Below are 27,753 nucleotides of genomic sequence, written 5' to 3' on the forward strand. Positions count from 1 at the left end.
ACCAGGGCTAGTCTCCTCTCGCCCAGACCCCACCTGCCTGCTTTTTTAGTTTTTAGTTTCCTAAGCCTCGGTGTTGCTCCTTGTAGAACTCAGCAGGGAGGAGGATGGTAGCAAAACTGGAATGAGTTGGCTCTGCCTGTCATTGGCTCTGGCTCTGCCTACTGTGTTGGGCTCCCTGCAATCCACCCCACCAGTCGCAGTGACCACTGGCTGCCACTGCACCAGACAATTGCTGTGCCTCCAGATGCTGTCTTCTGATGGAAGGCTGTTAAACATTTCCTGCTAATGGGTATGCTGGAGTTGTAATTAAGGTCCCGGATGTGTGTGTCTGCTTCCATAGATTGCCTTCCCTTGGTTCCATTAAGTTGTCCGTCTCTGTCATCACGTCAAGAAATAGGAGGCTTCCACAGGTGTGTATGATTTTTAAGAAAATTATTGTGATTCTGGGTTCTTTAATCAATTCCGTTCCTGGCTTTGGACCATTCATCATCTTAAGAAATGTTTTTACGGCTCTTTCACAAGGATGGCATCAATCATGCACAGAGGCAGCCCCTCTCCACATTCACATAAGGTTTTGTTACTGTTTTCAGATTCCATGAATGACTGGTGCAAACACAGAGCTGATTTACATGTTGAGAAGAACTGTGTGGTACAGCCCTCTGGGAACTGTACCACGTTGGAATGCAGGTGTGGAGATAGTTATTGGTAAAGGGAACAGAACATAGTAAGTTTAGCTTACCACAAGAGTGGGGAACCTTTGGGCCTCCAGATGTTGCTGAACTACAAGTCTCATCAGCTCTGGCAAGCATGGCTCCAGTGGTTAGGGATGAATGGAGTTGTTGTTCAGCCACATCTGGTGGGCCACAGGTTCCTCCCACCCACCTTTGACCAAATCAGACCACTTTTCCATCTGCTGCAGGGGTAGGGAAACGTTTTCAGCCTAAGCTGCAGGGATGAGACTGTGCTGGGACCATCAAGGGGCAAGCATTTCCACCTGCCTTGCCCCACCCCTCTGCCTGGGCCTTATCAGGAGGAGCTGCAGGCTGAGTCGTGCTGCTGCAGGGATGAGACTGTGCTGGGACCATCAAGGGGCAAGCATTTCCACCTGCCTTGCCCCCCACCCCTGCTCTTAGTGACATTTGTTTGGGGACTGTCCTTTACCAGGAAGATGAATGTTTTTGGTTTGCTGTTCCTGTTTTTTTAGCTTTTCCGTTATTGTTAGTTTTTATTGTTAGTCTCTTAATGTTTTGATGTTTGCATGTTCTGCTTTGTACGTTGCTTAGAGTGGCTGACAATTCAGCCAGATAAGCGACTAATAAGTCAAATAAATAAAATAAATAAATAAGGGCCGCATCCCTCTGTGAGCAACCTTCCAAGGGACAAATGACAGTGGTGGGTGGGGCCAGAGGCAAAAAGTGGATGGGGCAAGTGATGTGTCTCTTACAGTAGGCATTATGCGATTCATGCAAAAGTCATGCCTCCAGCGTCCATCCAGGGAAGCGAGACACATACTCAGAGTTCAAGGATGCATTCCAGCCAGGCAAAAGCACTTGAGGAGGCCGTAGGGCAGGGCCAGTGAGGGGTGTGGTCTGGGAGAGGGGGTATAGCCTGAGGAGAACCCCAAGGGTCAGATAAAGAGGACCAGAGGACCACATTTGGCCCCATGGCCTCAGTTTCCCCACTGGTGATCTACTGACTGGCAGCAGTGCTGCAGGTATTCAGACAGGCTTCTTCCCCAGCCCTACCTGGAGATGCTGGGGATGAAACTTGGGATCTTCTGCATTCTTTCTCTAGGTATATATCCCAAGCCCTGGCATCGCCAATTAAAAGGATCTCACTTAGCAGGGCTCAGAATGGAACCCTGGAGGGCTGTTGTCAGTCAGAGGAAACTGTGCTGGACCAGATGGATCAGTGGTCTGACTCTGTGTAAGGCAGCGTCTTACATAGTGTTCTGTCTGTTCTATGCTTTTCTGTCTGTTATATTCAAGGCATGCAGAAGGTCCCAGGGTAAATCCTTGACATCTCCGGATAGGACGGGGAGAAGCCCCTCTCTGAAGTTATAGAGAGCTGCTGTTAGTCAGTATAGACACTATTGATCTTGATGGATGAATTGTAGAATGGCTTGTGTAATATAGATTCCTATGCTCCTATATAAACCAGCCCTTGATGAAGAATCATATGGACTGGAAACATGCTTTCTTTTTTGGGCGGGAGGATCATAGCTCAATGGTAAGGCCCTGGTTCAATCCCCAGTTATCTCTCAAGGTAGGTCTGGGAAAGACCCCTACTTGAAGCTCTAAAGAGCTGCTGCCAACCAGTGTTGACAGTGCTACTGAGTTAGTTGGACCAATGGTGTGACTTGGTATGAAACAGCTTTGTGTGTCCCTATGACAACATACAGTGGATATGACACAGAGAATCAGTGGAATGTGGTTATTCTTCGAAATGTCTTGCCAGGAAGGTCTGTTGTCTCCAGTGGCAGCTTCTCCATGCTTCATTTGCCTCTACACTGGCCAGTGAGGAGGTTGCACAGCGGACAGAAATCGCATCCTGGAAATGAATGCTGAGACAGAGCAGATAGGCTGATACAAGTGCTGAACAAACAGAGAAGCAATGAATATTTGTGTCTTATAGGGATGGGGGAGAAACTTGAGTCAGTTTGCATTTAAAGCTGAATCTATCAAATTTGCACTTTCCGAAACAATATGAGAATCAAAACACAGCCACCCTTCAAAATTTGCACTTTTCTGAATTTTGTGATGCAGTTTGCTAACCAGTGTCTACAAAAATGAATATATTAAAGGAAAGCATGCACAAAAATGAACATATTAGGGAAAATAGCATCCAAAAATGCATTATATTAGGAGAAATTCCTTTCAAAATGTGTACATTAGTTAAAACTGCCTACAACGTTGTGTTTATTAGGGGAAATTTGCAGTAAAAAGCTAAAAAAAAAATCCATGAGGATTTTTTTTAAAAAAGCACACACACAAATTGCTGCAGAAATGTGGAGAACTGAATTTAAGATGGGAAAAATGAGAAAGTGAGAGAACTGAAATTGACAGATCCTTCCCTCCTGTCTTACCACTTCCAAAGTGAGTATTCACTGTTGTGGAGAAGCATCCCAAACAAGCAACAGGGTTGCATACATCTTGGCAGATCAATGGAGGGGAGGGGAGGGCAATAGCCCTGCCTAAGTCAGAATAGCCTACCAAGCCTATGCTTTGATGTACCAAAGCCTGAGATGATGTGGAACGGCTAGCCAGGGCTGGCTGCAAAAGAGATAGAAGATCCGAAGCTCAGTAGCGCCACACAATGTCAAATAGCTGATTGGTGCTTTGAATGAAAAATCAATGAGCAAGAACAAAAATCAAACTCCCTGCCAAAATGGTCCCGATCGCATGATGCCTTTCTTCCAAAAGGCAGAAATATGCATGGAGGCAAATGAGAAGGTTTCAAATACCCCCACAAAAAAGAAAAGAAACAGAAACCAAGGCTCTTTTTCTTGCAAGTGTCCTAGTTTCAGTCATTTTGTTTGGTTAATCCTAAAAAGATTGTGTGGGGGGGGGCGCAGGCTCTCCTGGGATGTTGCAGTGGTTGAGCAAAATGGATTACTGTGTCAATAAGTGGAGACTAGTGGTTTCAATGTCAGTGAGGCTGTGATTCCACTCCGGGTTTTAGCCTGAATAGCACCTTGGACAGCTCGTTAACATTTAGTACTAAAACCCAGAGCGGATTCACTGCCCCGCTGACATCAGAGCCACTAGTCTCCACTGGTGCCAGTGACATTGGTGGAGCTGGTGTGTCATACGGGGCATATAACACAGTGTCAGGTGGCAGAAAGAGCATGGCATGCTGGAATGGTCATAGTGGAGATGGCCCAGATATCCTCCTTCAGGCCTTCTGAAGCCAGCCGTGCTTCATGAGGCATATCAGTCATGTGATTGCTACTTGGTCGCCTAGCAGAAGTTAAGTTACCTGAAGTTAGCTTGCTTGGGACAACATAGTGGCAGTGTCTGTATTCCTTATCAGATATATCTTATAATACCACCTGAGTCCTCAGAAGAAGAAAAACTAGAGTTGGACTGGGCTGTCAAGGCCCATCTCTCACCTTCAATTGGATTGTTTTGTCGAGGCAATAATTTGGGGGAGAAATCAAATTTTGGGGGGGGAGTGGGGAGAGGTTTGGTGTGGCCACCATTTTGTTTTTACCAGAAAGCCCTGTTCTGAGGTGCTTTCTGAATTTTGGAAAATTCAGCATGTCTACTGCCATTATAAAAGCATGGCTGCCTCGTTTATTGGAGAGCCATGTCATAGCGGGCAGCAGATGAGTATCTGCAGAGAGGTGTATGCTTTCACAGAGTGGGCAGGGTGGGTGTTCCTACAGCAGCTTACTTTATTTGAAAAGCGCAATGTTCATTATCCCTCTAATGAAAAGATACCAATGGAAGCTGGCTTGTTAGAAACGCAACGTTACAATATGCCATTCCAGAAAACCCTATTTTAATCCTAATCTGCTAGGAAAAACAATGTTTATCTAGACTGTAGCAAGGGGTGCTTTCATTCACATTCCAGCAAATTTAGGTTGTGCAATGATAGATTATTTGGAGATTGTGTGCAACAAACCCACTCCCTTGCCCTAAAGTGGACTTTTTGTGATAAGAAAAGTGACGGAGGAAGTGCAGTAGAAAGTGTGGGATCAAACTTGCTTTGATGCAACATCATCTAACCTCCCCACAAACAAATCGGAGTGAATGCTTATTAAATAACCAACATTGTCTAATTGCCCTGCAAACAAGACAGGGTGAAGGCTCAATAAATAGGTCATTTGGAAATGCCCTAGGTTGCTAACAGCAGTGTTGATACTGAAAAGGGCCTAGCTTGTACTTTGGGAAGTCTCTGAGGATCCTGTGAAACATTATTTGGTTTCAAGGTAGACTTCCAGGGGTTCCTCAACTCATGAGCTGATAAGCAAAGGTTTTCTTGAAAGGAGAATGCAATGTTAGATTTATGGGGGGGGAATCAGGGGATCTCAAGCCCCTCACCCCACCGCAACACCCCACCCCTCAATTTGCACCTTTCTGGAATGAACCACAATGCTGAATGTGATTGCATTACAATCCATCTTGTGAAAAAAGGATCTTGGACTATAGATTCTAATAGCGATAATGCCTGCGATTATGTGGCTCTGTACAGCTCTCTCATTGCTATTCTGAATATAAAACCAGTGGATCTAACCATTAAACACTGCATGCTGTCTTATCTCTTACTGTTAGTAATCTGCATGCAAAATGTAACCACGTCTTTCACAAAAGGAGTAGCAAAATAAAAAGTTAATATGCATTGCAGATAGCTAGTATTCAGTCTTCTCCAGAGTAAACTTATTAAAATATGTAAGCTGTCTTTCCTAACATTATAACGCTTCCTAGACAATTGCTAGCAAGACGGATGTCAGCATGGAAATATAGGTGTAAATACTCCCACCCTCTTGTCTCCTCTTCCTCCACCATCACAACCAGAGTACATTAACTCACACCATTTATTCTTTTCCTCTCTGCCAGTGTCTGCCCGCCCCTCTCCTCCCTGCCCCTCCCTGTGCCCATCCCTGTATCATCATAGACTTGATTTGCTTCTCTAGATTTTTTTTCTTTGTTTTTCTTTTCTTTTTTTCCTTTCGTTCTAACTTAAGTTCATTTTGTTATGTGGTGACCACAGTTATGGATGACGCGCTCCCTGGCACACAGGAATATATTATGTTACGGCAAGATTCCATCCAATCTACGGAATTAAAGAAAAAAGAATCCCCCTTTCGTGCTAAGTGTCACGAAATCTTCTGCTGTCCTCTGAAGCAAGTGCACCTCAAAGAGAACACAGAACCTGAAGGTTTGTGCACCACGAGATCCATGTTTGTTTTCTTTTTCCCGGTTTTTAAAAAAAATATTTTTCTTTACTTTTTTTTTTTCCGGCGAGAGCGTGCCTGTCCTATGGATTGTGTCTTGTATGTTCTTTGGCCTGTGTTGAATATAATGCAACTGGATGCAACAATCTGCCTGGGGTTGATATAGCCACTCTCTGGCCCTTTGCTTGCTTGTTAATGTCTGATAGAATCAGTCATGGGCCACCCTATGAAATGAGCTACAGACATAGGAAAATGTTTTTTTTAAAATATATATATATATAATCATAACAATGCTTATCATTATCATCATTATTATTATTACTCTCAAGCAAAACTTTTATTTCTGTCCATTTTCATCATTACACTTGCCTTTTGGCTGCCAAAATTTGCTTGCTTTTAAAAAACGGCATCTTAATAGCTCCCCGTTCTTTCTCTCTCTTTTCGCCCAAGAAGTTGTCTTCCACCTTAATATTTGAAAGTTGCACTGAGTTGGGAATAAGTATTAGAATGCACTTCAAGCTGAATTCTCTGACATTTTTACAATCCATAAAGTTTTTGCGCATTGCTGTCCAAAAACAAAAATTGCTAATAAAAAGTGTAGTTGGCAAAGCAGGATAAGTTGTATGTGATGCACGCCTGGTTGCATTTTGGAGAAGTTCTGTGCATGCTATATCGAGCTAATGTCTGAGTGGAATGTTTCCCTTTTATTTTCCAGAGACGGTAAGAAGATATGGGTGACCACTTGCTTGCTTATTCCCTAGAAACTGTTAATGAGGAAATTTGTCTTGTTAGCCTGATGTTTTTTTGGTATATGAGATAAACATCTTTTTTCCCCTGGCCTGACTCATGATATGCTGTAATGCTTTCTTTTATATGTTTTCCACTACTGCCTCAATTCCTATCTGGTAAGACCTTGCACGTTTTACTTGAGCTTCTACATAGAGTCCAATAGCAGATGTCTTTATACAACAACAGCAAAAGAGTGAATTTCAGAGGTTATAAGTATTTAGGACTGGATCCTGCTTTGACTGATGCAGGTGTGAGAAAATGAGGGTTCATGTAACATACCATTACCGTATCCAAATAAACTGGTTTCTGTGTGTGTATAAAGTGCACATCAGTGTATGTGATGCTTCACTGATACATCAACAAAACAGACTTAGGGAGCAATCCAAGATCTACTGGGATGAGTGAGTGAGGATCTGGCAGATCTCTAGCTCAGCCGGCTGAACCCCGGCTCAGCCGGACCTATGCCAGCATAACTCTCCAATCCTGGCTCACCTGGATATATGTCAGCCTCTCATACTGGTTCAGCCAAGACACAGCTGAGGCCAGTGTAAGTCAAAAAAGGAGGTATGGCATGGGTGGGAATGGGCAGGGGAGAGACTTATGCTGGATCCTAACTCTGTTCAGCTCTGTCATGTGACCTGACAACGTGGCAGAACTTATACTGGCAAAAGGGATGGTGTAAGTCAAACTCTGTTTCAAAGGCTTGCTGTCCCTCTGCCAGGTTTGGGCCAGCTCAGCCAGCAGTCGCCTCACTCCTGAAAGGGGTTTGAATCTGATGTTTGCTCCCTAATTCTCTGCTCTCAATGAGCTTCCTTACTCATAAGGGTGCTCCTCTTTCCATTATCCAACTCTGTAGATTCACAGTGTATCTGTGTCTTCCAAAATAAACTTATTGTGGGTTTATACGTTTGAACCAATCTGTGTATAATACATGGTGTTTTGCAGTTACATCAACAAAATAGACAGGTCTCTGACCTCAAGGAGCTTCCATAGTCTTAATGGCACTCCTCTTTGCATTATCTCTTTCTATAGTCATACATCTATCTCACAACTTGCCCATGAAGACTGCATATGTAACATGATGGTGTTTCCAGTTTTAAATAGGAAAGCTGCTTGCCCATTCTGTTGAGTGATTGGCTGCAATAAACACCCCCAGAGGTAGATGAGCTTGTCTTTTGCCTATATGTTTGTCTAGGATTGTGGCTGCTTCCCACAAATATAGATAATTGATTGCTAAGTATTGCAAGAATACCATTTACAGCTTTGGAAAAGGAACAGTGAAATTTTGTTTCTTTTGGGGAAGATTGTAGCTCTGTTTATTGCTTTCAGTGACACAGACATGTCAGGTATATGGACAGCGTCCCTAAAAATGGTACAGTTGATGAATCACTGAACTATAATATCTTTCATGTAAAAGCAATGCCTTTTGGTTTAAGGTTTGGATGGTCAAAACAATAATTGCCCTGCCATGTGTAGTCATGTGTGTACGTGTTCAGGCAACCTAGCCAGCAGCTGCAAGTGTCAGTTAACAATTTCAGACCAAGTATAGGTTATTTTTCGGTTCTGTTGTATTCGTACATGGTGTCTTGTAAGGAGAAGCATGGAACTTCTAGAAAATTGTCCACTGCTTACTGTTGCATTGCTCAGTTTAAAAAAGTAATCTTATTGAAGTCAGAGAGACACATGCATTGTTTCAGAAATGACAGATGTATTAACTGTTTTGAGTAGAATTTTTAGCACTAGGTCTTTTATTCACAAGCATTCCATCTGGTGTGACCACTCTCCTGGTTATGACTTTTTTCCTTTCACAAAATGCATAGCAAGATTTGCATGTGCGATATTATTGCTACAACTGAGAAATTTCTGTTTATAGGAGGCAGTAGTGCCCTTCCGTAATGTATGTGGGGCCCGATCAGACAATAACCCTTTGCTGATCCTAACTTTTGCATAGTGGGGCAGTGAATCCGCTCTGGGTCCAAGGGAGCACCTTGGACAGCTCCTTGAAAATTTGGACTAAAACCTGGAACAGATTCATCTCCCCACTGACATTGAAGCTACCAGTCTCCACTGGGTATGGGAAACATGAATATGGGAAGCTTGCTGAGTACTGTTCAGCACCTTGGACAGTTCCTTGACAGTTTAGACTACAACCCAGTGTGGATTCACTGCCTCACTGTCCCACATTGGGTTAGGAAGTCTGATTGTGTGCTTATGCGTGAAAAATCCAAGGTGTGTAGGTCAAGATCATGTAGCAATCACCTGGTTTAAAAAAAATGGCCTGTGCTAGGGTTGAAAAAGACTCCGTTTTAATTGTGTTTTTCCCCACAGGATTTGGTATTTCAAACCTGATCAAGTCTTGCTCACATGAAACTGTCTCATTTACTGAGTTCTTGCTTACATTTGAGCTTCTTATGTAATTGTTTATTTTTTTAAAAAAAAAAGGCCCAACTAATTCAATGCAAAATTCTATGCAAATTTTTTTATAAAAGAGTCAAGTTCCATCTTGTGCTATATTTCTGCAGTATAATTTACAAGTATATTAGTACATACTCATTTTTATACTGTTATATACACTGTTGTATGTATCTGTTTATGTGCTAGTTACTTTAGAGAACCTGGAAAGAATGAGCTGTATCCAATGCTAACCCTATTCATAGTAGATCCATTGAAATTAATGGACATGACTAACTTAGGTTCATTAATTTCAATGGGTCTCCTCTAAGCAGGATTTAGTTGACTTACTGCAACCCTTACTTAGGTCTGTTAATTTCAGTGAGTCTACCCTGAGTAGAATTTAGTTGGATAAACCCATTACATGTATACGATTCTACATATAAAATGTGAGAATTGTTTATACTTTTAGCAGAAAAGGGAGAAAACATGCTTTGAGTTTAAGCCTTTGTTGAGATTAAGAATTTTATTTTTTTCTATTTATTTCAATTTCTATACCGCCCACAGCCAAAAGGCTCTCAGGGCGGTGCACAACATAGAGTAAAATACAATAAAATTACAAAGGTCAGTAAAAAGCATACATATTAAACAGTAAAACAGCCTGGTATAAATTGAAAGCTAAAAAATAAATTAAGTTAAAATGCCTGGGAGAATAAAAAGGTTTTAACCTGGCGCCGAAAAGATAAAAGTGTAGGCGCCAGGCATACCTCATCGGGGAGACTGTTTCATAATTCAGGGGCCACTACTGAAAAGGCCCTGGATCTTGTTACAACCCTCCGAGCCTCTCTGTGGGTCGGGACTCGGAGGAGGGCCTTTGATGTTGAACGTAGTGAGCGGGTAGGTTCATATCGGGAGAGAAGAAGCAAGATGGAAATTAGGGGGAGAAACATGGGGATGTGCTTGACATAGAGATTTTCAGAAAATCCCATCCCTAACCTACCTAGATTGGCTTTTATTGCACATTGACTGTACACAGATGTTTTCTCCCTGACTACATATGTAGGGCTAGGGGGTAGAGAGGCACAGTGTCTCCCCATGCGATGGGTCAGACTGGTGAAGAGGTATCACCAACTGGCCCACTTGTTTCCTCAGAAGCCAAATGCAATTGTACATGGTGCTAGTAATTTCTTGTCCTTGGGATATTTGTAGAATTGAGCTTGAGATGGGCACTTACCAATAGCAAATGCTTTTCTTTTCCTGACTTCTAGGGAGGTTATATTCTTTGTAAAAAATCTTCTCCCCTCCCCCGGAAGCATTTCATTCAGCACGGGAGCTCTGTTGCTCCACTTCAGTGACATATTTTCATCATTAAGTCATTCTTCCAGAAAATGTTTTAGAATCAAAGAGACCAGATGCTTTGCTTCATTCTAATGCAAACACTAATAACAAAGGACAAATGCCATTTTCTCCTTCCCAAGGATCTGTATTTCTATTTACAAAGAGACATCCAGGCAAGAGATAAGAAACCACAATGTTATGTTACCTAATCCATAAACGTGGAGAGGACGTCAGTTGGAAACAATAGTGCTGACTGATGTCAATTGCATGAACATTTTACATTTTCTTAAGAAGGATGCTTAGTGTGAAAATGTGTGTTGATGATTACTCTTCATGTTTTCTGTTTCCCAAGCAGTCTGGGAATATGTTAGTAGAGACATTCCCCCAGCTCCAATCTATCTCTCTGTGATTCAGGACTTGAGTGGCAGGAGTTATTTGATTTGTAAGATTCAAAAGCACATGTGACCTCTTAAGTGTTGTGCTTGCATAGAGGTTGGAATGATCCAAATTATGCTGTCAGGTGAATAATGTAGACTACGATTGAGGCCAAATCCTCACGATACATTTACAGCACTATTATACAATTTTTGTATATGCCTATTTTTTTTCAGAGTGAGGTTAGGCAAGAACTCTTTTTCCTTAGAATTACAGAATCATAGAATAATAGAGTTGGAAGGGGCCTATAAAGCCATCAAGTCCAGCCCCCTTCTCAACCCAGGAATCCAACTCAAAGCATACCCTCCAGGTGGCTGTCCAGCTGCCTCTTGAAGGCCTCCAGTGTTGGAGAGCCCACCATCTCCCTAGGTCATTGGTTCCATCGTCGTACTGCTCTAACAGTTAGGATGTTTTTCCTGATGTTCTGCCATGTTGTGCTAGCCTTCCATGCTAGTCTTCTTAGAAACAGGACTCTTGAGGTGATGGTCACTGGTTGACTGAATTCCTTCCAGATTAAAGATGGGGGAAAATTTATCCATTTTGGTTTCTCTCCATTTCACATTTTTTCCAAATCTTAGGCCCCTTCTGCATTATGTTTAAAGTAGTATCATACCACTGAAGCAGACATGCACCCCACAAGAATCCCTATTTCTCTCACAGAGCTACAGTTCCCAGAGTTGGGAAGAGGGATTGATTGTTAAACCACTCTGGGAACTGGAGCTCTATGGGGGTAATAGAGGTCTCCTAATGATTCTCAGCACCCTTCACAAACTACCCTTCCCAGGATTCTTTGAGGAAAGCCATGACTGTTAAAGTGGTATAATAGTGCTTGGTGCAGATGTGGCCTCAGTTCACTGAGAATAGTTGGAAACATGTTTTGGACCAGTATCTGCTAAGTGTACAACAACTTTCCCCAGCCCGAGGTGCTGAGCACCTTGGGCAGCTCCTGGAAAGTTCGGACTAAAACCTGGAGCAGATTCACCGTCCCACTGATATTGGAGTCACTAACCTCCACTGGAAGGGTCCATATGGTTGCAGGAGATTCCCCAGAGGCTTTTGTGCATTCTCCAAAACAGCCAGGCAGAACATATGTCTCACTCTGCTCCAGCAGGGAAATCTGATTCTTGCGGCAGAAAGGCCATCAGAGACGCATGTCGCAGCTATTTGTGCTCCTAAATAGTTTAAACATAAGCTGCTGCTCTCTTTCCAAAACAGGGTGACGTAAAGAAAAGACCGTTTCTGAAAAGAAAAGAAAAGGATGAAAGCTAATTTGTGTTGGTACATTCAGAGGAGGAAGGCTGTAATGAGACTCTGCATGTGTGTGTGTGTGTTTCGTCCTTTTTATTTTTAAAAAACACCCATTGTTTAGTTGCAGTCATGGAGTCATGTGTTTGGCACAATGCCTGTGCCTCTGGTTTTGATGCAACCCCCCCAACTTCCTCTCCCTCCCCTCCTCTGCAACAGCCCGTCTTCCTCAAGGCACTCATAACCTTTTTACACAAAAAAGCAGACAAGCGTGGCCAAGCTGGAGTGCAGTAGAGGCTGGTAATGAGGAACGGAAGCTTTTAAAGAGCAACAGGAAAGCATGATGGGTTAGAGAAATGTTCAGGACGCTAAGCAGGGAACAGCCAATCCATTCACCTGGGATTGGGATGGATGAATCTGCCAGTTGCAATTTCTCTCTTTTTCTTATTTTTCCAGTCTTTCAGTTTGTGAAATACACACACACAGGGGTGTAGTCATCTATGGTCTCAGGGGATCTTAGACCCCTTACTTCTTTGAGAATAGGATCCCAGCAAGGTCCCTATGTCCGCCCAACATAGGAAGCGGACCTTTAGTGCTGTGGCACTCTCCCCCTTGTGATTCCCAACTGGCATTCAGAAACATACTGCCTCTGACAGCAGAGGCAGAACACAGCCATCGTGGCTAGTAGCCATGGATAAAAATGAATAAAATTTATTACGGTCAAAGACCAGCATACAAATGCAAAACATCAGAATATCAAAATATCAATACAATACAACATTAACAATTCTAAAACAAGCTCTATTTAAAAGCCGATTCTCATGCCTGTATGAGCTGTTGGGTTAACAGTGCTCTTCGGCATGTAATGGCTGCAGCACAAAAGCTAGCAACCTTGGCTGAGACTTGGGGAACTTGGTCGGCTAAAAGGTATTTGACATAAAATGCCTCGTCCCCGCCCGGGATTTTTTGTAAAATCGGGGTAATTAGCGCGAGTCGAAGGTCATGATAAAAAACACAGTAGAGTAAAACATGGCCCACAGACTCTACTACTCCCACATCACAAGGGCATACACGCTCAGCAAACGGAATTTTTCGTAGCCATGGATAGTCTTCTCCTCCATGCATTTGTCTAATCCTCTTTTAAAGCCATCCAAGTTGGTGGCCATCACTACATTCCTGGGGGAGCAAATCCCATAGTTTATGTGCTGTGTGATCAGTTTGCTTGAATCCGGCTTTCCTCTCTGCCTTGAGATGCTCAGAATCTCGTATCTTCTTTTTTCTGACTGAAATAATTCTCCAGTCAAAGGTGTTTTCTTTCAATCAGTCTTTGATAGAAACAGTTTAGTTGTACACACATTCCTTTTAAAGTGTGAAGCCTTAGTGTGAGCCTGCTAGCATGCCCAGGGATAACTCAGACGACAGTGTTAAAAATGAGGTGTTGTGTTTTCCCACACACACACACACACACACACACACACACACACACACACACACACACACACACACACACACACACACACACACACTGGAGTGTTTTCTTCTTAAAAGCTAGTTCTCCATACCCCGCCCAAAGGAAAGATTTAGGTCAATGAAGAGAATGGCCACAAGTCTCAGATTTATCAATATAAAGCAGGTGCAGGGAACCTTTGGTCCTCTCAGTGTTGCTGACCTACAGCTCCTATCATCCCTGGCCATTGACCATGCTTGAGGGAGCTGATGGGAGTTGTAGTTCAGCAACAACTGGCGAGCCAAAGGTTCTCCAGCCCTGATGTAAAGGGATTGCCCTTCTTTGTTGCTTGAGTCCTCTATTCCAGCCTGGCATCAATGTAGATCAGGGGGTGTCTAACTTGTGGCCCTCCAGTTCTTGTTGGACTACATCTCTCATCATCCCTTACCATTGGCTGTGCTGCCTGGGGCTGATGGGAGTTGGAGTCCAACAGCATCTGGAGAGCCACAGGTTCCTCATCCCTTCTATTAAGCCATTCTACACAAACTCATCTGCCTCCTTGCCCTTACCAATCTAATACATATCTACTCAGAAGTAAACTCCATTGGGTTCAATGGGACTTACTCCCAGGTAAGAATGTACTGGATTGTAGCCTAAGGCCCCATCTACACTATACATTTAAAGTAGTATTATACCACTACCCCCAAAGAATCCTGGGAACTGTAGTTTGTTAAGGGTGCTGAGAGTTGTTAAAGTAAAGGTGTCCCCGCACTTGTAGTGTGAGTCATTTCCGACTCTTAGGGTGACATCTTGCGACGTTTACTAGGCAGACCGTATATATGGGGTGGGATTGCCAGTTCCTTCCCCGGCCTTTCTTTACCTCCCAGCATGTGCTGGGTACTCATTTTACCGACCACGGATGGGTGGAAGGCTGAGTGGACCTCGACCCCTTTTACCGGAGATTCAACTTCCTCTTCCACTAGAATCGAACTCCGGCCGTGAGCAGAGCTTTCGGCTGCGTTACCGCCGCTTACCTCTCTGTGCCACAGAGAGTTGTTAGGGACCCCCAAAGTCACCTCACAGAGCTACAGTTCCAACATAGGTTTAACAATCAATCCCTGTTTCCAGAGAACTCTGGAAATTGTAGCTCTCAGCCTATGGGCCCTGGTATATGCCCGGTTGTGCCAACCTCTGCCACCAGGCATGCACCTTTGCCGCACCCCATATAGAGCAGTAAAAATACTTAAGCTGGCTTCCTGAAGCTCTTCTCAGCACCTTTATTTTCCCTTTGTAGAAGGAGGATGACAGCATCGCCACAGAGCTGCATTTAAAAAACCACAACACACCAACAAACACAAGCCTATCAATCACTACTGGTCATGATGGCTATGTATTACTACCAGGATCAGAAGTGGTACACCTCTGAATACCAATTGCTGGGGAGGACAAATGGGGAGAGTTGCTGTTGTGCTCACATCCTGCTTTCAGGCTTCCTAGAGACATCTGGTTGGCCACTGTGAGAACAGGATGCTGGACTAGATGTGCCTTTTGACCTGACCCAACAGGGCTCTTCTTAGATTTTGAAGTGCTTTTTTCCTGGCTAGTATCTGCAGTGCGTGTTGGATGAATGTTACCTCAGAACACCAAGAGGACACTTCAGTCAGCAAACAGCTGAATTCTGTGCAAGTGAGAAGTAATTTATATTTGTAGGAAATGTGACCTGTGCTGTACTTTTGCTCTTTCCAAACACACACACACACACACACACACACACACACACTAATACACTTCAGGAAAGGGGAGCGTGCCATGATTGTTCCATAATATGAGAGGCCACGTTTGATGTTGTTTGATTAATTATAAGCACAGAACAAGGTTGCCAAATCATTTCTTGGATGATGATTCATGGAAGTGTTATTGCCAAACTGCCAGCCTCCCTTCGTCCATGGTCTGAGCCAGCAATATCCGTCATCCTCAGTTCCACACATCTTATTTTAAACATTTTAGATTGCATTTTCTGTTGTGCAGTTCTTTTCTGGCTGGTTTTAATGACGTCATGACTTTTGCTGAGCCTTTGGAATACTGTACAAACTCAGACTTTTTTGGGGGGGGCTGAGTTTCAAATGATTGAAATGAAAGGAAGAACGTGAAGGAAGTTTATAAAATTAGGCATGGTGTGGAGAATAGACAGGAAGAATCCCCCCACTTTCTCACACACACACTCATAATTCTAAAAAGAGCTTTGGATATGGCAATGAAATACCAATCTCCAAGTACTTGAAGGGTTGCCAAACAGAGGAGGGCCAGCATCTCTTCTCAATCATCCCAGAGTGCAGGAAGTGTGATTTCAACGGAATATCAGGAAAAAACTTCCTAATTGTTAGAGCTGTATAACAATGGAGCCAATTACTTAGGGAGGTGGTGGGCTCTCCAGCGCTGGAGGCATTCAAGAGGCAGCTGGTCAGCCACTTGTTGGGGATGCTTTAAGTTGGATTCTTGCATTGAGCAGGGGGTTGGACTTGATGGCCTTATAGGCCCCTTCCAACTCTACAATTCTATGATTCTGTGCTTGGTGATAGGATTCAGGAAGATGAGCAAAAGAAGCTTTGCACAACTAACTTTTGGAATTCACTGTCCCAAAGTGTGGGGATGAACACTTGTCTAGATGGCTCTAAAGGAGGATCAGACAGAGGGAGGGGTCCATCAATCAAGCTGGCATCACAGCAAGACATTTTTCAGCACCTGCCAAGGCCCACACCCCTCCAGGGGGTCCACTGCCTCTCTCTGGCACAGTGATCTCCAACCCAACACCCCTGGGCACAAATGTGCCCACCAATGCCTCCTATGGTGCCTGCAAATGATTTCAGTAAATATCCCCTCAAAAAAACCATAATGCACAAGATACTATTTCAGACCATGGTATTTCCGATCTCTATGTATGGATGTGAAAGTTGGACAGTGAAAAAAGCAGATAAGAGGAAAATCAACTCATTTGAAATGTGGTGTTGGAGAAGAGCTTTGCGGATACCATAGACTGCGAAAAAGACAAATAATTGGGTGTTAGAACAAATTAAACCAGAACTATCACTAGAAGCTAAAATGATGAAACTGAGGTTATCATACTTTGGACACATAATGAGAAGACAGGATTCATTAGAAAAGACAATAATGCTGGGGAAACCAGAAGGGAGTAGAAAAAGAGGAAGGCCAAACAAGAGATGGATTGATTCCATAAAGGAAGCCACAGACCTGAACCTACAAGATCTGAACAGGGTGGTTCATGACAGATGCTCTTGGAGGTCACTGATTCATAGGGTCGCCATAAGTCGTAGTTGACTTGGAGGCACACAACAACAACAACAAACTATTTGGTCTTCCTGCTTAATTCCTCTCTGCGATGTCTCAGCCCTTCCTACATTGAACATGTACTCTTAAATATGCCTATGTTTCATTGAATGTCAGGGATGGACACCTAACCTCCCTTCCATTGGGGACAGAGGAGAGGTGCAAAGAGTTTCCATCTGTGACCGAGTGTAGCGGTGGCTGACATAGGTGCCTTTCTCCCATGAAGTGGGTGTGGGTTGTGTGTGAGAATGTCTGCACCGGGTTTTGTCCCTGGGTTTTACCCAACTAAGTCTTGTTCAGAGTCCACCCATTGAAATCAATGAACCTGAGTTCATCATGTCCATTAATTTCAGTGGGTCTCCTCTGAGTAGGACTAACATTGGATACCACACCCTGTCTCTTCTTTTTTAGATGTGGCAGCCAGTTTGTTTTACACCCCATGTCACCCATTTTATTTATTTTATTTTATTTCAGGCATTTTATATACTGTTTTTCAGGCAGACCTTAAGAGGTGGTTTATATCACAACATATATAGATGTGGAATAAAACTGTTTTAAAAAAAATCAGAACTCATTAACTACCTGTTGCAGAAAGATGCCTTCTCAATTGCTTCTATAAGCCTGGTAGACAAGTTTTCAGTAGGTTTTGATAAGTCAAAACAGAAAGTGCCTGCTGAATCTCTGTTTCCAGAGCATTCCACAGCACTGGGGCAATGACACGAAGGGCTCAATTGCTTGTTGTTGTCAGATGAGCCTTGCCAACTCGGGGGATGATCAACGATGCTCCTGCAGATGATCTCATTGATCGAGCTGGTATATAAAGGTTCAGGCAGTCCCTAAGATACCCTGGACTTAAGCTGTCCAGGGCTTTGTAAATTAATACCTTAAACCTGGCTCAGTAGTGGATGGCAGCCACTGCAGATGTTTTAACAATGGTCTCATATATTGTCGGGCATGTGCCGCCATCAGCAGCCTGACCTGCATATTCTGCAGCAGTGGGAGCTTCCAAACCAGATCCAAGGGCAGCCCCACATAGAGTGCATTGCAGTAATCCAGCCCTGAGGTTACCAACGCATGGACTACAGGGGTCAGGTTATTTTGTGGCATGCCCGTGGCACTTTCTCAGCATCCCAAATGCAAGATCCATGTATTGCAACAAAATGAGGCATGGAATAATTTCATGACAGCATCCTAGCCGTCTTGTTTCATCTACAGGATGAAGGAAGTGGCTGAAGCGCTTGTAAAATGCTTTGCCCTCCCTTCTATCATTTGTCAGAGGGATCCTTTCCACCTAGCACAACTTTTAAAGGTGCCTTTTAAAAAGGCAACTTCTGGATGTCACATGTGTAAAGATAGATGTGCTGCAGGCCAGAACCAAAAATTTTAACAAACGTTTTTCCTCTATCCCTTGTCATTGTTTAAGGTCAGTTTGTTTCCAATCAAAGCACACTGAGATGGAGACCTGCCCGTGTTTTTGCTTGCAAATTCTCGGCTAGAATGTTATTTCTGGATAAAACTGATGCTTGTCCCCCCCCCCCCAAAGACGCAGCCTTGCTGCTAGCTGGCAAAAGGCTCTGCTGAACCTTCCAAGTTCTTTAACATAGCTTTGGAGACCATTACTGGCTTTTGAAAGGCACTAGCAACTTGACTTTTCTGTTGCCAGCAAGTGCTAAATTTAGCACTATTTGTTCGGGAGAGTTATTTCCTGTTCAGGTGCCAAGACCTCCATCTTCATTCTTTGTCTTGCATCCAACTAACTTTCCATGATTGCCTCCTTTGTTTCGGGGTCTGATTCTTCTCAAAGTCATTTTGTAAAGACTGTGCGGCTTCTATTACTTCAAAGCAGGCAAGGGGAGATTCAGGCCCAGAGGGCCAAGTGTAGCCCTCCAGGGCTCCATATCATGTTGGAAAGGTGGCAAGAACAACTCTTGCATACCACCATCTAGAACAAAATCAACAGTGCTTCCCAACAAAGAAAACAAAATAGAGTTCAAAACAGACAAGGCAAAACAAAATCGACAATATGCTCCCACTCCAGGACCAAAACCTTGCATTTGAAGACTCTGGAATGAGCTCTTGCTGGCAGATGCATCTGCTAAAGGCCAAATGATCAGGCCATCTGGAGACAGCTGCCTTGCCTTCAACCTTCAGAAACCAGGTTCCCCCGTTGCGCCAGGAATCAGTCCTGCAAGCTGGAAAGCCTGTTTTGATGCACCTGCTCGATGTTTCCTAGCCTTTTCTTTCTATTTTAGTGCTCAATACTCTCCAAGTACGATCTCTCTTGCTCAAATTCCATTCATCCAGGAAGCACACTAGTGTTGCTGTTGCCTGGCTAGAATGTATCCTTGAATTTGCAGGAGGGCCATAGCTCAGTGGCAGAGCATCTGCTTTGCATGCAGAAGGTCCCAGGTTCGATCCCTGGCATCTCCAGGTAGGGCCGAAAGAGGCTCCCTGTCTGAAACCCCAGAGAGCTGATGTCAGTGTGCTAGGCTAGGCTAGACAATACTGTGCTAGGTGGACCAATTGGCCTGATTCAATATAAAGCAGATTCCTATGTTCTGATCATGTTTCTTGCTTGCCTGGATGGAAGATAGGGAGGGGTGTGTCAAAAACTAACCTACTGTAAAAAGATAAAATTTACATTAATTGCTCCACCCACTTGTGCCTGTGGAACCGCCCACCACTGACATACCCTCCCCAAAGGTTGCCTGGAGGAGATGTGGCCCTTGTGCTGCAAAAGATTCCCCATCCCTTACTGAAGGTCATTTTGGTATTTGTTTTGTTCTTTAGCGTGTGATCTATACGTTTCCTAAATCAGATTTATAATTAACCTCTTTCATCCCTGTTCATTCTGTTGTCATCAAACATAAGAATTTCTCTTTTATCCAGGAAGATAACTACCGACTAACTTTCTCTGTTGACCCTATCTCATTGAAGGCATTGCTCTTTATCAAATCCTGCTGAGAGCTACAGGGGGACATTTGGTCCTGCCCTGCTGGCAAAAAGGAAACTAGGAGGACAGGTTGCTCAAAGGACCGAGCTCAATAGGCAAAAGTTAAGGCAAAAGCTAACTAAGCAGAAGGTAAATCTGTGTGAATCAGAGTCAATATGGTATAGCTGTTTGAGTGTCAGCTAGGACCTGGGAGGCCAGGGTTCAAATCCCCCCATACCCATAAAGCTCACTGGATGACCTTAGGCCAGTCACTGCCTCTCAGTCTAACCTACCTCGCAGGGTTGTTATGATAAAATGGGGCAGTGGAGAACCATGTACACCACCTTGAGCTCCTTGGAGAAAATGACTCCAATATCAAATGACTCCAATATGAAACATATATTTTTCATCAAAATCTGTCACCTAGCAAACATCTAAAGAACTATATTAATTTAGTAGGAACAGCAGCAGAGACTGGCAGTGAGGCAGTGAATCTGCTCTGGGTTTCAGTCTGAATTTTCAAGGAGCTACTTTATTTATAGAAACACATAGTAGATAAGAAAGGCATACCTGGTCCAGAGCTTGGAAAAGTTACTTTTTTGAACTACAACTCCCATCAGCCCAATCCAGTGCCCATGTTGGCTGTGGCTGATGGGAGTTGTAGTTCAAAAAAGTAACTTTTCCAAGCTCTGCCTGGTTCTGACTAACTAACTAAGTTGGAGGCACAATGCCCATACTTGGGTATTGCCCTCATGGCTCAGGAGATGAGAGCATAAGACAAAGACGTCTCCTCTCTCCTTGGGGGGGGGTCAAAGAAGAAGAAGACGACAAAGGAAGGAGGGGCAGATAAGCTTCCCTGAGCATATCAGTTTACAATGGAAGGAAGTTAGGTAGAGAAGAGCACAGGTAAACCCTAGCCAGCTGGAGGACCCTGACTTTATCTTCATTCTGGAATGCAAAAAGAAATCCAAACAAGAGTTGCTGTTGCCACGCTTCCAACAGAACCTATATTTAGGGCATTGTCTTACACAGAGCTAATGCTATGTATGTCTGGGCCCGATCAGTGCCAAGACAGGCAACCATTTGGGAATTCTACATATGTTTTTATTTTTTACTTCCATGGAAGGAAAGTGGGAAATAAATAAAATAACTATGAATACATAGTTAAATAAAGCCCAGTTCAATGAGGACAAAATGGTAGACTACAAATATATGCTGCTGCTAGAGGCGGCATGTGGCCAAGGGTTAATAGGCACAGAATGGCGAGCTGGGATTCTTGTGGCAATTTCAAGGTCACATTTAGAAACCTGAGGACTGGAGAACCCATCCTTACTGTCTGCTTGGAAAAAAATTCTAGCATTAATTGACTGAAATCTGCTATGAATTCTGATTTCCACTCATGAAAGCAATGGCACACTAAGAAAATCACTTTTGCACAGATTGTTTCTGTTCTGTTACTTCTCACTCAGGCATCCACAAACGGAGACTTTGGAAAATATATTATCATTAAACTCCACGGCAACAGTTGCTTTTGACTCAGGAAACCAATGAATTGTCACAACAGCTTGATTGCAAAGGAGGAAGGGAAGACAAAGGGAAGACGTCAACTTGCAGGCAAGAACATGATGATTAGAGTAGAAGAACTAGCATCTGGGTCAAGGCTGGGGAGCCTCTGGGATGTGCCCCTCCAGGCATCTGCGGCCCTTGGGACTCTCCCTACACAGTGCTCCTCTTGCCATAAACCCTGTCCCTTGCCCTCCTCAGGTGCTTTTACTGTATCTGATTGGAATGTGTCCTTAAACTGTGACAATGCCTCTTGCTTGTCTAGATGGAAGATGGAGAGAGGTGTGTCTACAAACCTGACATTCCCATAGCTAGACTGTAGCCCGGTGCACAGAGGCAAGAGTCCCATCTGTTGCTCTACCCACTGCTTTCCTTTGGCCCAATCACATTTTGCCTCTCATCCCCACCTACTACTGGCATGTAACATACACACACTATGGAAGATTGCCCATAAAGAAATGCAGCCGTCAGGCTGAAAGTGTTTTGCACCCCTGAGCTAGATAGACCTTCAGTACAGCATTTCATCTATTTTTTTTATACCAGTCTCCACTCATCCATGCAGCTCAATGTGTGATTTTGGGCCAGCCATTGTCTCTCAGCCAAAGCTACCTCACAGGGTTGTTGTGGGGATGCAATGGGGTGGGGAAACGCATGTATGCCACCTTGAGCTCCTTGGAGGAAATATATAAGCATTGTCAAAGAGGAGAGAAAAACTGAGTGAAAATTCTCATGGGTGGAGGCTTTTTGTGGGGATTGATTTTGAGGTAGTCAAGGGTTGTTTGTGACTATCTATTTTTTCGTTCTACAGTCGTTTCACCAGTGGTCTGCACTCTTCCTGGGTGTCCACATTCCAGTGAAAGTCCCAGGAAAAGACACCATGAAGTTATCTCCTCCCATGGGTCTCTTTCAGATCAGGCAGTGAGGGCACCTGGGGAGGCTGCAGAGGCCTGGAGAAATTATAGGACAGATTTCAGCACAGCACGAAAGTAGATGCTACCTGGTCCGTCTGTCCATGCTCCCTTCCCTCTCGTACGAAAGGCTTTGATTTACAGTATATAGAACAGCACAGTAGATTTTAGTTTTACAAATGGTACTGAACTGAGAGCAGAGGCGATAATGAGAAGCAATTTAATATGATCCATGAAGGGGATTAATATGCATATACCTGCTCTGTGGTTGAGTGATGCAGCTCAGAACTGATGAATGTGAGATAGTGATGAATGAGATAATCAGTTCAGGAGTCAGGAACTCTTGTAAATGACTGAAAAGTGGGGAAAGGCTGCAGGAAGCTGAGTAAGGAGGGATTGCCGGAGGGTCTGGAGAGAGGGGGAGGAAAAAAACATCATTGGTTGGTTGAGCAGAAGATGGGGAGTAAGATATTGAACTGCTAGAGAGATGGTTTACCCCGAGTTGCAGCTCTTCCCATAGACTAAGAATCTGCTGTGATTCTACTCCCTGCCTTACAAAGACTCTTCAGTTCGACTCTAAAGTTCTTTGTATGTGGATGGTACTGCCCTACCTTACAGGGCTAATGTTAGTATTGCTGTAGCAGGTGAAGATGAAGCACTTTGCAAAACACTCTGCTTTATGAAATGCTGATTAACATTGCTAGGAGCATAGGAAGTTGAGTCAGACCACTGGTCCATCTAGCTCAGCACTGTCCACACTGACTGGCAGCAACTCTCCAGGGTTTCAGATAGGGTCCCTTCCCAACCCTACCTGGAAATGTTGGGAATTGAACCTGGGACCTTCTGCATGTGAGGCAGAGTTCTACTGCTGAGCTTTGGCTCTGTTGTTATTTCGGATAGAGAAGACAGAATAGAAGGGGGCAGATCCCAAGGGTAAAGAAATGGTTGGTGTGACCAGGGGCTCCCATTTAATGCATTTCTTTCCTTCCCTCTTTGAAAATAAAAAAGACTCATCTTGAAATAAACACTACCAAGAGGGAAGTTTTAATGACAGACGAGACTGTGCTTGCCAGCCTTCTCTTCCACAGTTTGAAATGCAAGACTGCCAAGGAGCTGCGAGATTATCTGTTAGATTTACAGGCTTGAAGATTTGAATTGCAAAATAAAATATTTTAGAAACAGGGACTTTAAAAATAGCTTGCAGACTGTATTAAACTGACAGTGTTGGGCGGGGGGGGAGAAAGAACTTAGAAATGAGGACACACTTGCATGATGTATCATGACAATGATGCTTTTTTAAAAAAATATGAAGATATCCCAGAACTGAGTGCCATTTCTTAAAAAATGTGAATTTATTAAAAAATAATTGATGGAAAAAAGAAGTCGAGAGCAAGGAAATCAGTATGCAAGGAAATTTTTGTTTAGAATCATTTGTTTGCTCACAGCTAAATTAAGAGGATAAGGAGACTCCTACCGGATTAGGCCAAAGGTCCACCAAGTCCAGCATACTATGAATGGCTACTAGTCATGATGGCTATATATTAGGGGTGTGCACTGACCACAGGATTGGGTTCAGACTCTGATTCAGTGCTTCAGATACTGGCCCACCTCAGGCCATAGGTTGTCCGATTTGGCACGGGGTGCATTTGTATCTCCTTTGTTTTCTCCATTTACTATTGGGAAATTTTAAAGATGGCAATAGCTTTTTCTCCTTTCAACAAAACTAGATGGAATTCACAGGCATACTAGCCCTATCAGAGTGTATAAAGCAGGCCAAACTGCAGGCAGGTTTGTGGACATTACTGATGGGCTTGCTTTAACCTTTTTTCCAAAAAGGAACTATTTATAACTTTTTTAAATTTTGGAACAGAATTTGGTGTAATTTTCAGACAATGTCGCTCCTTCTGAGGGCATGAATCCTGCCAAATTTCAGAAGGATAAGTGCTGTGGTTTTCCTGCTTAGCTGCTACACTTTTGGGGTAGATTAAAAAACGAAATCACTGAATCTTCCCTAGTATTTTATGAGCGATTGGTCTGAAAATTAGAGACATAAGAGAAGTGCCTTTATGTAAGAAACCTGCTTAATTGCAGACAAATGGATTTTGTGCTAGGCATTTTAATAAAGGTTTTTGTGGGGGGGGGTAAAATGAAAGGGGATTCACTTTCCAGGTAAAATAATTCTCTCTGATCACAGGCTTGACCTTGGCAATCACAAGAGAGCTCTCCTTCCAACCCTCTCCCCATTCCAGTGTTTGCTCTATTTATATGCTAGGTTTACATATTGTACTTCCACTTTTAGCAGATGCATGTTTGCAGCATTTTTTTTAATATCTGGATCCCTGAGGCACCAGGAAGTGGATCCCTGGTTTGACTCCTGCAACCTTTTACAGATGCCACTTTGCTTTTGAAATACCCCAAATTCCTCTGAGGTACCCCTCTTTTCCTAGGAATTCATGATTCATTTGAATGCACACTGCTACTATAGAGTACCTCTTGGGGAACACAAACAGGAAAGGGACATTGTGTTCTGTTCTGTTTGTGGGCTTCATAGTGGCATCTGGTTGGCCACTGTCGGAACATAATGTTGGAATATATGGGCCCTTGGTCTGATCCACCTGGGTTCTTCTTATGTTCCCACAGCAGCCAACCAGATGCCTCCAGAAAGCTGGTTGTTGCTTTCCAGCAAATAGAAGCATGCCACCTCTGAAATGGACTATTCCATATAGCCATCATGGCTAAAAGGCATTAATATCCCCAAATTGAACAATCCAAAATAATGCAACTCTGCAGAGCAATATTTTTCAAATTGTCTCCCATGAGGGAGCCCTTCTCACACCATCTGATCTGCTGAGGAACATCTGTGAAGAACCAGGGGAGTTCACTCTGCAGATCTCATCAAACATCGGTTCTTCTGCACAGTCTAATCTGAAGGACCTGACACAGTGCCCTCCAGAAGTTGCTGGACTACAGTTCCCACCAGCCCTGACGTTGGGTGGAGCTGATGAGAGTTGGAGTCCAATGCATTTGAAGACACCAGGATTGGGGAAGGCTGGTCTACTGCACTGGTTTAAAGGTTTTCTACAAACAGGGAATCCTTCCCACGTTAGTTGGTCTGGGGAGAAACACCTGCATTGACTAGGGGATACTGAGAAAAGCTCCAGGTCTGAGATGAGGAACCTTTGGCCCTCCAGATGTTGTTGGACTCCATCTCCCATCAGCCCCAGGCAGCATAGCCAATAGTCAGGGATGATGGGAGTTGTAATCCCGGTTCACCAGTCCTGCTCAAGGTGATACACTCACAACATGCAGATGGTTGTCTAGCCTTCATTAACTTTGCCGTTGCCCTGAGTAAAGATGAGAGCCCTTGCTAGAACCCAGCCATCACTCCCATGAACTTGTTCCTGGGAAAGATTCAGGGGGAGGTCAGTAGTTATGACCAACTTCTCTTTGAGACAAACTTGTTCAGTGTTACTGATCCTCCTTACTGAAGAACCCTCAATAAGTTTCCAGTGAACCCCGGAGATTCCAGACCACACCAAATGAAAGTCACAGTTAGAATCACAGAAATGGAGGGCTCTTTGTAGGCTATCTCATCCAACATTCTCCTCCTCCTCCTCATTATTATTAATGATGGTGATGATGATGATTTATTGAATTTCTAACTTGCCCTTCCTCCCGAAGGAGCCCAGGATGGCAAACATAAAGAAAACAATTTAACAAGAAAAAGAAAAGCATACTAACAACAGTGAAAAACATTCCAAAACATAATGACAACTAAAAATATTTTCAAACACAGTTAAAAATATGCTAAAACACAGAAACATTCTTTCATCAGTGATCTTCAGGTTGCCAGGAATAGTCCACTTCAGCCATCAAATGCCTGGATAAACAGGAATGTTTTCACATTCTTCCTGCAAGTCTATCTGAAGGAGCGCCTCCAGCAGCATCAGCGACGCCGCCCAGCAAGATCAGCCTCAAAAGACCTTCTCTCCATCCCATCAGTCAAAACAGCCAGACTGGTGAGGACGAGAGAGAGGGCTTTTTCAATTGTGGCCCCCACCCTGTGGAACTTCCTCCCAAATGATCTCCGCCATGCCCCCTCTATGATGAGTTTCCGCCGGGCCATGAAGACCTGGCTCTTCAGGCAGGCTTTTGGGGTGGGCTAGATTTTATCGTCATTGTTTTCAGATTTTTAATGTCTATTATATTTGTATGCCTATTTGGATAGCCAGCCAGATGGGCGACTAAGAAATTCAATAAATAAATAAATAGTGATGGACACAATTCACAGGGGTATGCATTCCACAAATGGGGAGCCACTGCTGAAAAGGTGCTGTCATGGGTCAGCACCAACCAGGCAGCTGTTACTATGTACTACTACTAATGTGAACCTGCCTACGTTGCACTTCCTAAAACAATACACAAACCAAAATGCAGCTATCCTTCAAAATGTGCATTTCTCTGAATTTTTTGATGCAGTTCACCAACCCCCCAAATATGTGCAAAGCCATGTATTCGGGGCAAGTGTGCATAAAATTGCTTACGCTGGTGAAAATAACATACAAAACTGCATTATAATAAGGAGAATCACTTGAAAAAATGTGCAGATTAAGCAAAACTGCATACAAAAATCTGTAGATTTGGAGAAATGCTTACTAACATGCTGACAAATTTTCATCAGGATTTTTTTATTTAAAAAAATCACAAACATTTGTGGGAAATGAAAGACTGGAAAAATGAGAATCAGAGATAAACCGAAATAGACAGATGCATGCAATCGGCCTTTGCAATTGCCTCCATGTTTCTAAATGCTAATTCTGGTGTGGCAAAAGTGTAATTAGAGGAATCCCCAGAAGGGAGGAAATGAGCAGGTTAAAATGCTTGCCTTTTGCTGTGGGGAAAATAAGTGTGTACACATGGATATGTGCGGTGTGTCTCACATTTGGTGATCTGAAGGCCTAAGAACCAAAATGGTCTCCAGGAATATCATTTTGCCTGTGGTACAGTCAAGACGTTGTTGCTCCTATATAAACCACCCCGGACGCCAACATGCATAAGCAACAGCTACAAATCTGTGATACTTTTTATATAATATGGAAGTGTATGTGGGCACGTGTGTGTGGCAGATATGCATATGTTAAAGGAAGGCAAGTTGCCGACTGGCATGGTGACATTTTCATCCCTCACATCTGTGCTTGGTCTCTCTCTCTCTTTGGTGTTCCTGCAAGTCCAACATGTCCCAAGATAGTCCTTTGGACTAATATGTCATCTTTCTTTTGACAACTCTTAAATAAGAATGTATCAACTTTTTCAGAGTGGAGGGGGGAATGCTCTTGTAGCTACTGATGTGAGCCAGCATCTCCAAAGCTTTGAAAGGACAGAGTCGCAAACAAGCTAATGGCCATCTCTGCAAGCTGAAAACAGGCACGCTGGGTCTTTATACATCATTTCTGCATTAACG

General features: G+C 43.5%; 1 protein-coding gene across 5 annotated transcripts in view; it reads left to right on the plus strand.

The window, feature by feature from the left end:
- Window positions 1-27,753, plus strand: part of FGF13 (fibroblast growth factor 13) — a 183,407-nt gene that overhangs the window by 86,605 nt on the left and 69,049 nt on the right. For 3 of the 5 annotated variants that reach the window (XM_061598690.1, XM_061598691.1, XM_061598689.1), the window contains one exon: window positions 5,716-5,883. The exons of 1 other annotated variant lie outside the window; for it this stretch is intronic. In XM_061598690.1, coding sequence (XP_061454674.1) covers window positions 5,716-5,883 — 168 coding nt within the window. Of the gene's footprint in view, window positions 1-368; window positions 411-5,715; window positions 5,884-27,753 lie in introns of those variants that run through there. One more of the 5 variants, XM_061598692.1, reaches the window with a different exon arrangement.

The sequence above is a fragment of the Rhineura floridana genome, chromosome 16, assembly GCF_030035675.1.
Source record: "Rhineura floridana isolate rRhiFlo1 chromosome 16, rRhiFlo1.hap2, whole genome shotgun sequence".
Classification (NCBI taxonomy): domain Eukaryota; kingdom Metazoa; phylum Chordata; class Lepidosauria; order Squamata; family Rhineuridae; genus Rhineura; species Rhineura floridana.